Below are 13,743 nucleotides of genomic sequence, written 5' to 3' on the forward strand. Positions count from 1 at the left end.
AACACTTAAAATAAAATCGAAAAATAACAACATTATGGTGACAATGTCGTATCCGAATAACAACGTAAAAAGTTATAGCTCTTTAAAAAAAGTAAAAAATGTGATTTTTAAATGTTAAATAGTAAGTTTATCAAAAAAAGGATATGACATTGTCTCCAAAATCTTGTCATCTTTCGTTTTTGTTATAGTTATTTTTGCTCTAAAATTATCATAGTGAGAGTAAAACACTTTCTGCATAGGTATATTTTAACGCTAGAAAATTGACCTCTTAGTATTATTTTCGAAAATTCTACGGAAACATTATCGCCGTAAACACGAGCGTCGTAGAGAACACTCACCTTGTACATTGTTGTGTTCATAGATATTTGCATAATAGTCATATTATTATTACTATACACCTCGAGTATTATGGGAGATTTCAGTAATCCAAGTCAATTTGATAACTTTTTTCATTTAACGTATAAAGAAAGAATATGTTTTCACGACGACGATATTACTATTACTACGTTCAATGGCGTTGTACCTAACGAAATAATTGCGCTCTCTTCAATGTCGAATAATGAAACACATATCCGTCCGCGTTATCATATTGTACCAAAATTTAATATTAAATAATACATTCGGAACATTATTATGGAATAAAAGCAATTTTCGCCTTGTCGTATGTGGCTTACGTCGTTTCTAAATAATAAAATGTAAGATGTTATTTGAATAGCGTCTCGGTCGTCTCTTTTACGCATCCCGTTAAAATTACAAACGCTAAAACGGGTAAGGTTTACCACGACAAAATAATAACAACAAAAATGTTTTATTTTTTGGATTTTATTAATTTTGTCTTTTCCCCTCGAGCAAAAAACCGTACGATAATCGGACCACCCCGGCGGCTGTAAGCAACATGTGCGCTAATTTAAGGGGTTTGAAGAGTAAAAAAAAAAATATATATATAATAAATGTTTTTTAACCATCGGAACGTGACTACGAACGACCGAATCGAGTTTGCAATTTACGCGCTTGAATATATTAAATCTTTAGACGGTCACGCGGACCGGAAAGAAGTCTTGGATAATGTTCAAACAACAACAGCAGCAGCAACAGTAATATTATCAATCATACAGTGTTAATTACCTATGACGATGGTCGACAATTAAGGTTATTTTTATCGATTGGAAACATTACTTTATGTACTACACACTTATAAACTGTATACACTTTATATATAGCAATAAAAATAAAAATACACAATACAATATAGTTTCCGTTTGTACATACATAAGTTTTAGGATTTAGGTGAATAAAATATGTACGTATATAAAATACAACCGACATAATGCATAGGCCTTTATCTACATGGGTCAAGAAAGCTGATTCCGACTATAATATTATGGCATATGAGATCGCAGGGATACAACAATCAACAATGAGGAGACCAAACGTTAAAACCAACGGGGGAAAAAAAAAGGACCTATATATTTTATTACATATACACGAGAGACCTTCGGTGGACACAATGCCCGTCAATGTTGCGATCGGTAATAATATAATGCGCGTTTTACCTGTACCTACTTCTACCTCCCCATCATTATATTAAATACACGGTGAAAATAAAATGTAGGTAAGAAATAAAATTCCCCAGTGGTTCCAAAATGATACAGTTTTGCCGGGGTTCGATCGCGCGGGGCTACAGTTTCACAATGCATTACATTATTACAAGACAAGCGGTTACAAGACAAGACAAAAGGGTCAGATGTTTTTACATGGAAATCATGCAGACAAAACAATAATGTGACAAATTAAAAACGGGCGATTGAAATATTTTAGCTGCGTTAACGTGAATTTATTTGCATGGGAAATGTTTCAATAGATTCGCAGAAACCGATCGACATCCGCCAAATGACTAATTATTTATCGACTTATGATTATGTTTTATATCATATTACACAAAAAAAAAAAAAAATTGAAACATATCTCGCTTATTCCTATCGGTCACTGGACAATCGTGTTTATGTATTGATGTAAATATTAATATAGTATCTAAGCGCACGCATTGCATTCGAAAAACACGATAACAACGATGACAACAATGTGATTCAGCCTTATTCAGTAAGTAGGTAACATTCAGCAGACTCGGGTGTTTTTAAATTTTAAATATTCAAAATGAATAAGGTTTATCTTTTTTTTCAAACTGCCCACATGGTCGAATCGGTGTAAATAGCCTTCTCAGTCCTTTAGGTTACTGGACCATGCGGCGTCCCGGGATTATATTTAATTCAGGCAAAATTTTCCACTAGGAGAAATAGATGTTGGGTGCGGGTTATTTTTGCCACATAAAACGGGATTTATAGTGTCGACCGAGTATCTTTTTTTTTGGTGTTTTTTTTTTTTTTTAACTCCGGATTTGCTGGCCGGCTTAAGACGATCAAGCAATAAATTCGTAAAACCGCAGGGCGGTATGCCGGGATATAATGTAATAAAATCTCCGAGGCGGGAGGATTTGTAAAAGTTTTCCGGAAACACACTAACCTGATAAGTAGACGAGAAAAGCGCACAGCGGAATCCTCATGGTTGTCGTTTCCGTTGTATGTCTTCTCTAGATGTAAACCATATGAAAACGCACGAAAACAAATGAGATACTAATGAAAATTAAAAAAAAAAAAACGCACAAGCCCGAGTTGTTTTCGGTCGACAACGTTCACCGCATGTTCCCGGATAATTATTTCGTTGTATTGTTGTTGTTAATAATCGTTTTTCAATCCAACTCCACAATCGATCACCCGAAATATGATTTAAAAAAAAAAAAAAAAACTATAAATAAATAATTCTGCGGTCTGCGCGTTCGGACACGAAATCGACTTAACGGAAAACTAAATAATACGTAATAATAAGATATTAGTACAGATAACACCTATATTAGTCGATGGACACGCGAAATCTGTATTGTTATTTATCTAATATTAGTTTCGTAATCTGTTGACAACGCTAACATCGACACTCGGGCGGTGATACACACAAACACACAACGAACACGGGAAGCCACCGGCCGAATGCTGAGCCGGCGGACGCGCGCCACACGAGGACGTGGTGGGGTCGGAGCCGGTTTTTTCTTCTCCAGTCGGAGTGGCCGGAGCAGCCACTGCGGCCGTACCGTGGCGACGCCAAGCGGCCCGTGTTGTAGAACAACAACAATGACAACAACTGTGTACAGCCGAAAATTGCGCCCGAAATAGCAGCAGGTAGTAAAGAAGGTTTACACAAATCGGGCACAAAAGTCAGAACTCCAATTATTTTATTAACACAAATTTTGTTAAAAAAAACAAAAAAATTATCCAGGTCTCCAAACCTATGGGTGCACCGTTAAAAACACCATGTTGTCTTTAGTCAAACTTATTTGTACATTGACGCGCCAGTTGCACAACTGCGACAACTCGAAACTTTATTCGGGTGTAATGATATAAAATTATTTTTGATTAAATGGTAGGACTAAGGTGAAATAAATGCTGTGTTATGCACAATAGTCAATAATATAGCTACATTAGATTACGTTTATGAACTATGATCGTTGTAAAATGGCAAAAAATATGGACACGTATTTGAGTATTTTTTAAGTTGATGCAAACTGAGGCGTCAATTATAATATTTTATGGTTTAGGTACATATAATATACAGATTAGGTAATATAGTACATGCACATGTGTAGATAGATAAAATATATAGATTAGATTTTTATGATAATGATCAGATGATTGAAGTATGATAAAAAGTAGCATGACTATTAGTTTTTTTAAGACAAATATGAATGTAATAAAATAAAATAATTTAAATTAACGTACGTTTTTGGCTGTAGTAAATCGGTTTGTACTCTGCAGATTCATTAATTTTTGCCTTAAATCCCCCTTATATGTACAAAACCATTTTTAAAACAATGACCGAAAAACATTAATTTAAATTCAACACTCACCGATCTTAAATAATAACATATTGAAACACGTGAAGGTGTTAATTTAAATACTAAATTTATATATGTGCGCTGAATCAAAAAATAATTACTTACCATACTTTAAATAATTGGTTAATACAATAAAATATTAATTAATTTCCCAAACCGTTTCATGTTATATGATGGAAGGGAGGTGAAACTGCGCCATAATAATTTTGTAAAATTAAAGTGAAGTTGTTTTAATTGTTATTCTACCTCGATTAACCAAATAAACGTTTGGAAAACCTTTAGGCTATTTGGTACATTTGTTTTATCTGTATTTTAATTTTTCGACTACACTGTTGTGTTTGTTTACTGGATTTATCATAACATAGTTTATTGTTTTTATGCGGGAATTTAAAATCCAATTGACCGCTATAAAAATGTTAGCGTTTGTAAACTTTTCATTTAAAAATTTAGTGTATACCTACTGGTCATATTAACGGTAAAACATATTTTAATTAATTGGAGGTGAGAGGTTATACCAGTTTTATAATTTATTGTTATATGTGTTCTATGTATTTTTCTGTTGTTTTATACATTCATTTATAGTTTTTCTATTTATTTGGATTATCATACTGGCATTAATATGTATATTCGAAATATAGGAGGAGTTTTTGAATAGATAAAAAAAGGGGGTTAGACCAAGTATTTCGACGTTATCCGTGTCGTTTTTTCTCAATATTGTAAAGGTACATTAGTAGTTGCTCGGTAATAAAGGGTCAAGTTTCGTAATGTATCCAACTGTGATATTCCAAAGCGTAGTAATTCGAAAACGTGAATTGAACCATTTTGTGGAATGACGTCAGGTTTAGTTATAGGTGCAAGTACCAAAGAACTAGAGAACAAGAATATTCGGCCCTAAGGGTGGTCCATTGTCAAAGGGTAGTTCAACACGTTCGCCTTTATGGAAGACGAGAGTTAGAACGACAAAATTCGATTGCACATAATTGTTGCACGTTACATTTTACCTCAACATATGATATGTTTGTGTATTGTGTACCCATGTGTTAAATTGGGTATCATAGTTATATATATGTATAGAGAGAGAGAGTACACTCAGTTCTTGTGTTAGGATAGGATAGGATATTCTGTGTTTTGATATATTGTGCGAGAATCGCATCGCAAAACAGATTTTTGACAGATTTTAATTGACTGACGCCAGTTAACGATTATTATGAGTAGAAAATAGTATGTATTTAACAAAAAAAAAATCCAGATGATAGAATTGTAGGGTAGCTTTATTACAAGTGCGCGCTATACACTTGTAATGCAATCAATTTAACATACTAACCATACTCCGGTGGAACCTTCGCAGAAACTAAAACTCCTCTAATTATAAATACCAGGGCTTATAATTTATTTCGTAAAATTGCCCCGTAAAACAACTGGGTATCCGTATATTTTCACTACCCGTTCCAACCCGTACCCCCTTAATACCAACCGATTGACCATCAACGGTTCAATTTTATCCACTATAAAATTATGCGTTACATTCACCTAAAAGCTTATTCGGTTTAATTTATCTAAAATCCGAAAAAGAAGAATCCTATCCACAAAAATATGCACTTTAACATGATTACGTATTTTGGTGACTATAGGACAATGTATTTGTGTTAAATTAATATTTTTGTGCATAGGGTTTTTATTTCTTAAACATAAATCCATCAAGTGACATAAGAGTTGACATTTTATCATAAAATATTTTTTCGTCGATTTACACACGGAAAAAAATACTTACAATTAGTTGGTTCAACTAAAATAATTGTTAATATGGGGGATACAATACATTTCCAGATGGAATAACTAAATTTTTAGTTAAAGCAACTATATATTTAGTCGGGCTAATTATTTTTACTAAATTGTACAAGTTACCCAGCTCATTAGGTATACTATAATATTATTTTAGGCAATAGCACTCCATATCTAAATAAGAAAACCTATAAAACCAATAGCCAATAGCTAGTTAACATATACGTTTAAGTTTTGTGAGAATATAAGTTTTATTATGCTAAAAAATAATGTCGTTATGCGTTCGTATATACATGTATAACGATAATAATATATGTATACTATCATATATTATATATGTTTATGTACACGAGATCCATAGCTAATTATTTCGTTTAGCGTTTTCGGGAGTTTTCATTCGACCGAGCACGTATTCTGCATGATCAAACAGTGTTTACATATTTGGTTTGATTGGTGTTCGGAATGGTTAAAAAGAAATTCGTCGCGCTCGTTATGCACGTACAAAATCAAAAACGTTTTTACAATAAATTTTCCCTCGCTTGCTTGGAATACCTACGTGATTTGTCGTTAATTTGTTTACCTGCGATCACATGTTGTTATAGAGATACCAATAGGCTTTTGGCCCAATCTAAACTATTGCCGAACAGGAACTTCAAGACGTCAGGTAAATCGTTTATTAGTTATTACCCGAGAATATTTGCTTTTTTAATTTCTACAAAACTAGGTATACTACGAATATGAATACGAATTTGAAAACTATATTAAATGATCATAAAAATGCGATTAATGCGATCGAAATGCGGCTATTTAATGAGGTCTACACATTACGTTAAATATTAATTACACATGATTTGGTTTTATGAGCCATGAGGTAATTTTTGTGAGCGCGGTATTAGCAAGTTAATACATACGCACGTTCAATATAAATTGGATAATTTCAATTAAAACGCTATAACATCATAACGTACGACATATCTATGCAGGTTCTAAAGACATTTGTGTCATGGCTACTATTTATATGTATATTAAGTTATATCGGTTCAACGAAATTATTAGCATAGGAGGGGAGAGCTGGAGGGAATGTTGTATACGCTTTTAGTGTTGGTCATAACATTATATTATACTATACATGAGTTTATACCTATGTACATGCATAGAGTTACGACCCAAGAGCAATGCACATTTGCCAACCAACAGCATACGATTTAAGGTTCGTTATACTTTCTAATAGTACTTAGTTTTTTCTGTTTACTTGGCAAGACTTACACTCTACAGGCCAGTTTAAATGGATTTATCTCCTCTACTGCCGGACTTTTTTTTACATTTGTATAAATCAAATTAAAACGCACATCTTGGTTTTATTACACGAGTAGAATTCCAATTTAAAAAAAAACAATGATGATAATATGAGTTAGCAAACCGATAAATGTTAAATAAAATTACCATTCACAAGCATTAATCATATTCATAACTCACAGGAGCATATGAATATTGTCTTGTAACCGTGGAATAATTATTATTATCCGTTATTTTTTATTGATGTACAAAAACGTATTTAAAAAAATAACAATACGATTTTCAATGGCTATTAATAATTAACAAAAAACAGAACAATCAATAAGTTAAAAAGTATTATTTACTGGAAATGCTATTTCAAATACAGAAAATGGTTATAGGATTTTACTGCACTTTAATAATCCGAAATAATATTATTAAATACATTTCTGTTATAATATAACACCGTATTTTACAAAGCTTTTTTTTTACTTACTCTGATAGTCACAATAATAATTAATATAAAATCTAAGATAGTTTAAAGGAAGTTAAACATGTAAAACAGCATGCTTCAATTATTATTAAATGACTAGACAGTTACTCTTACAGAGTATTAAGAAGAAGACTAGACAGATAAAATTCATCGAATAATTGTTAGACAAATCGTAATATTATCTTGGAAATTGACTACGGTCAAACTAAAGTCAATTTACCATTTTTTTGGGGTTTTCCTTAATAATATTCTATTATAATTCAGAAATTAAATTTATTCTTATATCTGACCTGTGTATAAATTTAAAAATATACAAATAAACTTGTATTTTTTTTTTGTCAATAATCGTTTAAGAGCTGTTATCCAACCGGTATTTTTACTCCAATCTTATGTTAATTTTTATAAATTAGAGAAATTTATTTATAATTTCCAATCGCCTGGGCACGTTTCATCGACATCGCTCGATAAGAAAAAAAGACGTCAATAGTAATACTTTAAAACAAAATGTATGCAGGGCGTTTTAAAACGTATGCGTGTTTATTTTTCGGCGGCTTAAAAAAACGTTTGTTGAATATTAATTTGTGTAAGTAACGAATATTTATTTTTTATTATTATTATAATGCGTATACTTGGGTACGGCCACGTTTTCTGGCAGGCAGGTGAAACATAATGATTGGAATACCTTTACATTACAATATAACCCTGAACGGTGTGTTCGAATACATCCAAAGTGTGTTGTCTTTTTCTTTATTTTTTTGCTACTGCGCCGTCCGAATTTTGACCACTAACCATAATACTACAACAGAAGGGTCAAGAAAATAAAAACACATGTCCCTATAGAGCGAAAAATAAAAACGTAAAAATAATACAGATGATTTATATACACAATACAGTATTTTCTAATTATTAACTAAATTAATAACGGCCTGCTTTCAAATTACGAGTATACATTTATAAATATTACTATTGTTGTGTGTTCTTGTGGAAGGAAAAGACGTTTAACGGTTTTTTAAAATATTCGTTGAAATTTTAATTTTTACAAATTATTCTCATCAAATCGTTATTTCCAAAACAAATTTAATAATATTTAAATTGATTATTGATTATTACTTTTATACCATTATATTACTTGCTGCTTGGGCACTACACTGCTCACACGGCACTTTCCGTTTTTTGTTTCGATACAGTATAATATATACCACTATACCAGATATACGTTCACTGCTTTAGTGTAATACATAGGTTTTATCCATAAGCATTGCTGTACATTTTTAGCAAAATTTTACTCCTGAAGCAGGATCTTTATCGGATTTTGAATTAAAGGTTATGTTTGTTAGCCACATACATATCATTCATGTTTTAAAGTTATGTTGTATTAAAATTGACACTTAAAATACGGTAACTGTAAAAGTTAAAGGTGACTTTCTATAGTTTACTTTGTAGAAGGGTAGACTTTTAAGATTATTAGCTCTAAAAAGTACTATCCGATTATCGCATATATTTATGCGAGTAATTCCAGAAATATATAGATATAAGACAAATAAATGTGTAGATACAAAAAAGGTATAATTGTACTCTCAATCGATTTTACACAGCACTTGTATATTTTTGTTATGTTTGTATAAACAATTATTTGATGTTGCCTTGAAAACTTAAAGTTGCCTAGGTTTGGTTAAACTCTAGAGTTGGGCCTGATGATGATATTGTTTATATTTAAATTATAATATAGTGATTCACTTTTGCACGATAAACTAAATGTTATTTTATGATCGTAGAATCGGAATTATGGTGGGAAAATCGGCAATGTTTTTAAATAACTTTAATCGGTGAAAGTTGAGCTTACACTAATATAAGGATTGGGCGTGGGGGACATTGGGATCCCTCACGTTGGTTGATCTCAATTGGATGACAAATTAATCCAATTACGCTAAGTATTGTAGTCGGACATTTTCATCAGAAAGACGGTTCATTCCTTTTATGTAATAAATTGTTAAAAACGATGAGACAGTCTAGAAAGATGCTTAACACTTGGATAAATAAATTAAAGTAAAACCTCAATGACAGAGCTTACAGTAGAACAATCATTATAGTTTTTTTTTTTAGATAGCGAAATACACAGTTTATTTTCATTATAAACTTCAGTTCGTTTCATTTTTTTAACAAGCAATGTCATACACTTTAAACAAAGCTATAAAGGCTATATAGTCGGAGAATGGCACCATCTATTCGTCGACCCAAGTACTTGTGAATTATTTCCAGTATCATACACTTTTATATTGTGCTAAAAACTGTGTCGATTTTATTTTTTTCTCACGAGGGATAATAAAAAAAAAATATTGTTTACTGAGATACAATGGAATCTAATTATGATAAATTATTAAATTTAAAAACATTGTACAAAGCTTATATTAATTAATAGTTGGATATTACCATGGAACCATTATCAAAACTCATTTTTGAAATTTTACATTATGAACACAATAATATGTTGTATTAGGTCGAAAAATTATGTTGAGATATAGTTTGTGAAATATTGGCTTCGATTTAACGAAGACACAAAATTGCAAGTGTAGTTTATTGACCAGATTTCGGTACATTTCGCCAACAAGAAGTTAGTGTAAGCCGCCTGGACCTCAACTACTAGACTAACGCGCAGTTACCTAATATACATAGATACAGATAACATTTTTATGTTTTAACATTTGACTTTTTACATTTGTTTTTTTTACATTATAACATTCGACATAAACTTTTATAAAGTAATAGAATAAAATAAAGAAGTTATTTTTCTAAGTCTTACGCTAGTTTTTCTAATTATATAGATAAGTAATTTAGGTAAACTTGTTAAGCTAAAATATATCATTCAAGGTGCGTCAAGTTAACATTTATTCTAGCTCATATACATTTCCTTAGTCAAGTATTTCTCCCAAAATACGACCATAATAGCGCTTCGAGGAGCACAACTTTTAATTCGTCGTACAGATTTAAGAAATATTTGAAGATATTTAGAATATAAATTTAATCTAATCTTTATCATCAATTTTTTCTTAACCTTTAATTCGCACGACAGACAATACTATTGTATAATAAACAGTGCTTTTAGTATGATTAAATGTTTTATGACATTATCTACATAGTCACTACGATGCAGTCCATCGGAAGTTTTTTATCTCTACCTTATTATTTTCTTAAATTTATTATTACTTACTTAGTACTTATTATAAACCCTACTTATAGACTATATAGTGGTTACCCTGACTCTACTACGTTAACTTCACGGCTTTATACTAATATAAAAAATAGTAGGTGCAATGATTTGATCGATTCGCGGATTTTAAAACCCGTGATACGTTTATGTGCTTGACTCTTGAACACATTAAAATTATTACAATAAACTATTATACTGGTAGTATATTGTACGGAAAATCAACGTTATATCGTTTTAAGTATTTTGAGTACTATTTTTGATAAAGAAATAAACGAATGAAAATGTATGTTGAATGGTTGTTATGACACGATTTATATTTGATACCATTTTATTAAAACAAATATATCATCATGGTTATAGACCAAGATATAGATTATTACAGACTATTTACATAACAAAATTAAAATTCTGTTTTTACATAAAATAATTTTGAACTTCTTTATTTTTTTCATCTGCGAACACTTTATTTATCCCGTCAAAAAATGCAATTATGCAGCCTTTTGAATTATTTATTCCGTAAATTAAGGGCAAAGATTTAAAATTGTCTGTCATTTTAATTATCAGGCCTTCTTCAAACTACTTCTAAAGAAAGATATATAAAATAAATTCCATTTTTAAAGAGAAGTTTTATTTCTTGGTCCCCTGTCATTATTTAATATTTTCATAATTAAATTATTATTATACATTTGTTTGTTTAATTTTCCTAAGCTTTCTTTTTTTCTAAATAAGAATAAAGAACAGTGGTGGATTATTAAACTATTTTTCTATTACTAACAAAATCAATAGTATATTGTAATTATGTAATTACCTAAATTGGCAATCTGATAAAAGTTGTGTACAATAAGGTCATTTGTTCATAGATTTTCAATAAGATAAACAAATAATACCTGTATTTACACTGTGTAAACTACATATATAATTTATTTTGTTGTTTTTCTTTTGGTCAAAATTCTACTTGAGCTAAAAGGTTTTTGCAAAACATGTTATATTATGTCCTTTAATGGTTTTTACGGATAAAATTCTCAACATAAAAATCGTAACGTATAATTATTATAATTCATTGTTATGCTGCTTTACCCGACTACTATTATTTACTATTACTGTACAGTTGTACAGATTAATTTTTAATCCCAGTACATTAAATTTCACTATAAAAAAGGCAATTATCATAAAAATAATTGCCGGTAAACAATTGTAAATGCATTTCATGTACTTAAATTTCATCTTAAAAAATGAAACCAAATTTTGATTAATTCTTATATAAGATTACATATAATTTTTTCTTTTTAATATTATAAAAATGTTATATGAATATACCATATGTTTTTCCCAATTAGTAATTTGACATTTTTTATTGATTTTTGGGAAAACTATACTTTATTTTAATACGTTTACAAATATATACCAACGAAATGGTAAAATATTATCTAGCATAATATTTTAAAGATATATTTGAACATTCTTGTATTTTATTGTTTCATTAAGTTTTAATATATAATAAAAATGGTATCAGGTTTTGGGGGTTATATCAAACGATTTGTCATATGGTATACATACTTTACATAAGACACTAATATTATTACCCATTTATCAAAAATAATATGTTTAGGCTGCGCGCGCTAGATGATAGCAATAGAACTTCACAATTTTGTATACTTTGTATCCTTATAGCGTTTAAGAATTCAATTAAAAATAATGTTTCCAGTGTATAAGCACATTAACATGTATTTTTTTACGCAATGTGCATTATATAAATTCGAGTAGCTAATTAAAATATTAAAAATGCATTAGTTCAACGGGGTTTTAGTTACCACATAGTGTTTAATTTGACCATAAATGTATTAAATGTTGAATGTTTTGCCATTTAAACGCAAGCAACCCTGTATCCCTAAAATTATTAATTTTTTATTTTAAGCAATTAAATGTAATAGAGATATTGTAAAACTACATTATTAATTACATGAAACCTTTATTATGTACGCAGTACGAGTATGTACAGAATAATCAGTACCCGTCACAAGAGTATATATTAGGTACTTAAAATACTTAGTTACAGTTTTAATATATTAACACATTCCTTTTAGATGTCAAGAGGATGATATTTATGTAAACTGCAGATTTTACATGACGGCGCGGCATTTTCATATGTTTTATAATATTATAAACTGTAATTACACATTATTATTATTATTATACGGTATTTACGATTTGGACTTTTAGCCGCCTAACAACCACCGTCATTAGGTATATTAAGTTAATGCAGGTAAATGCAGAAATGTCTCTTTTGTGGTTTGTAGTGTCGGCTTGGCTTTAAGTTGTTACTATTTTCTAATATTTTGGAATAGATAAAATTTTTTTTTTTACAAAATATTCTTTAAAATGGAAACAAATAATAATAAAAAGTATTTGATACTACAAACCACAGGAATTCAACAATTTGTTCAGAATGGAAATCAGACTTTATGGGAACACAGGATGGTGGAAATGTCAGGGGTTTATTTTGTTCAAAAATAAACCCTTTTATGTGTTATAGACGATGAAAAATAATAGAAGAAAATAAATTAAATATCAAAATAGACCCCTCTTTCATGTATTAATGTATTTGTTTATAAATTTTAGTATAAATATTAAGTTTTATTGAAAAGTTGCCTACACAACGCCCCTTAATAAATCACAGTCGCGAGGCCCCCCAACTGAAAAAATGAATTGCATAAACTAAATTGCTTGTCACAATGCGATAAATCGGATTTTACTTTTATCGACGGACGGTGTTTGCGGTTTTTGAGCTTTTCGGCTTAACGGAAAAAACTGTCATACTTTGTCATAGAATACACATTTGAAGTCATTTAAGTCTAGTTTATTGTTATAGTAATGCGTGAATGTATCAATCGCAAGCTAGGTGTTCTAAAAATAAGCCGCGAAAATTAAATAGGTATCGTTTACCAAGATCTACTCATAATATACTATGGCTATATAATATTTAACGGATCATTAATTTTTCAATTTAGAGATTACCGCCAAAGCGAGTCATTTAAGGATAAC

The 13,743-nt window shown here is 30.2% G+C and overlaps 1 protein-coding gene across 2 annotated transcripts in view; it reads right to left on the reverse strand.

Annotated features, from left to right (window-relative positions):
• The window catches only part of LOC126835710 (hemicentin-2), a 51,304-nt gene extending 48,272 nt beyond the window's left edge, over window positions 1-3,032 (reverse strand). For both annotated transcript variants that reach the window (XM_050568472.1, XM_050568471.1), the window contains exon 1: window positions 2,521-3,032. In XM_050568472.1, coding sequence (XP_050424429.1) covers window positions 2,521-2,560 — 40 coding nt within the window. In that variant the 5' untranslated portion in view covers window positions 2,561-3,032. The remainder of the gene's footprint in view (window positions 1-2,520) is intronic.
• Between the last annotated feature and the right edge of the window lie 10,711 nt (window positions 3,033-13,743).

The sequence above is a fragment of the Adelges cooleyi genome, unplaced genomic scaffold (assembly GCF_023614345.1).
Source record: "Adelges cooleyi isolate 19-005CV unplaced genomic scaffold, UGA_ACOO_1.1 ACOO_flye_CR_arks_rails_tigmint_CR_PRNA_23, whole genome shotgun sequence".
Classification (NCBI taxonomy): Eukaryota; Metazoa; Arthropoda; class Insecta; order Hemiptera; family Adelgidae; genus Adelges; species Adelges cooleyi.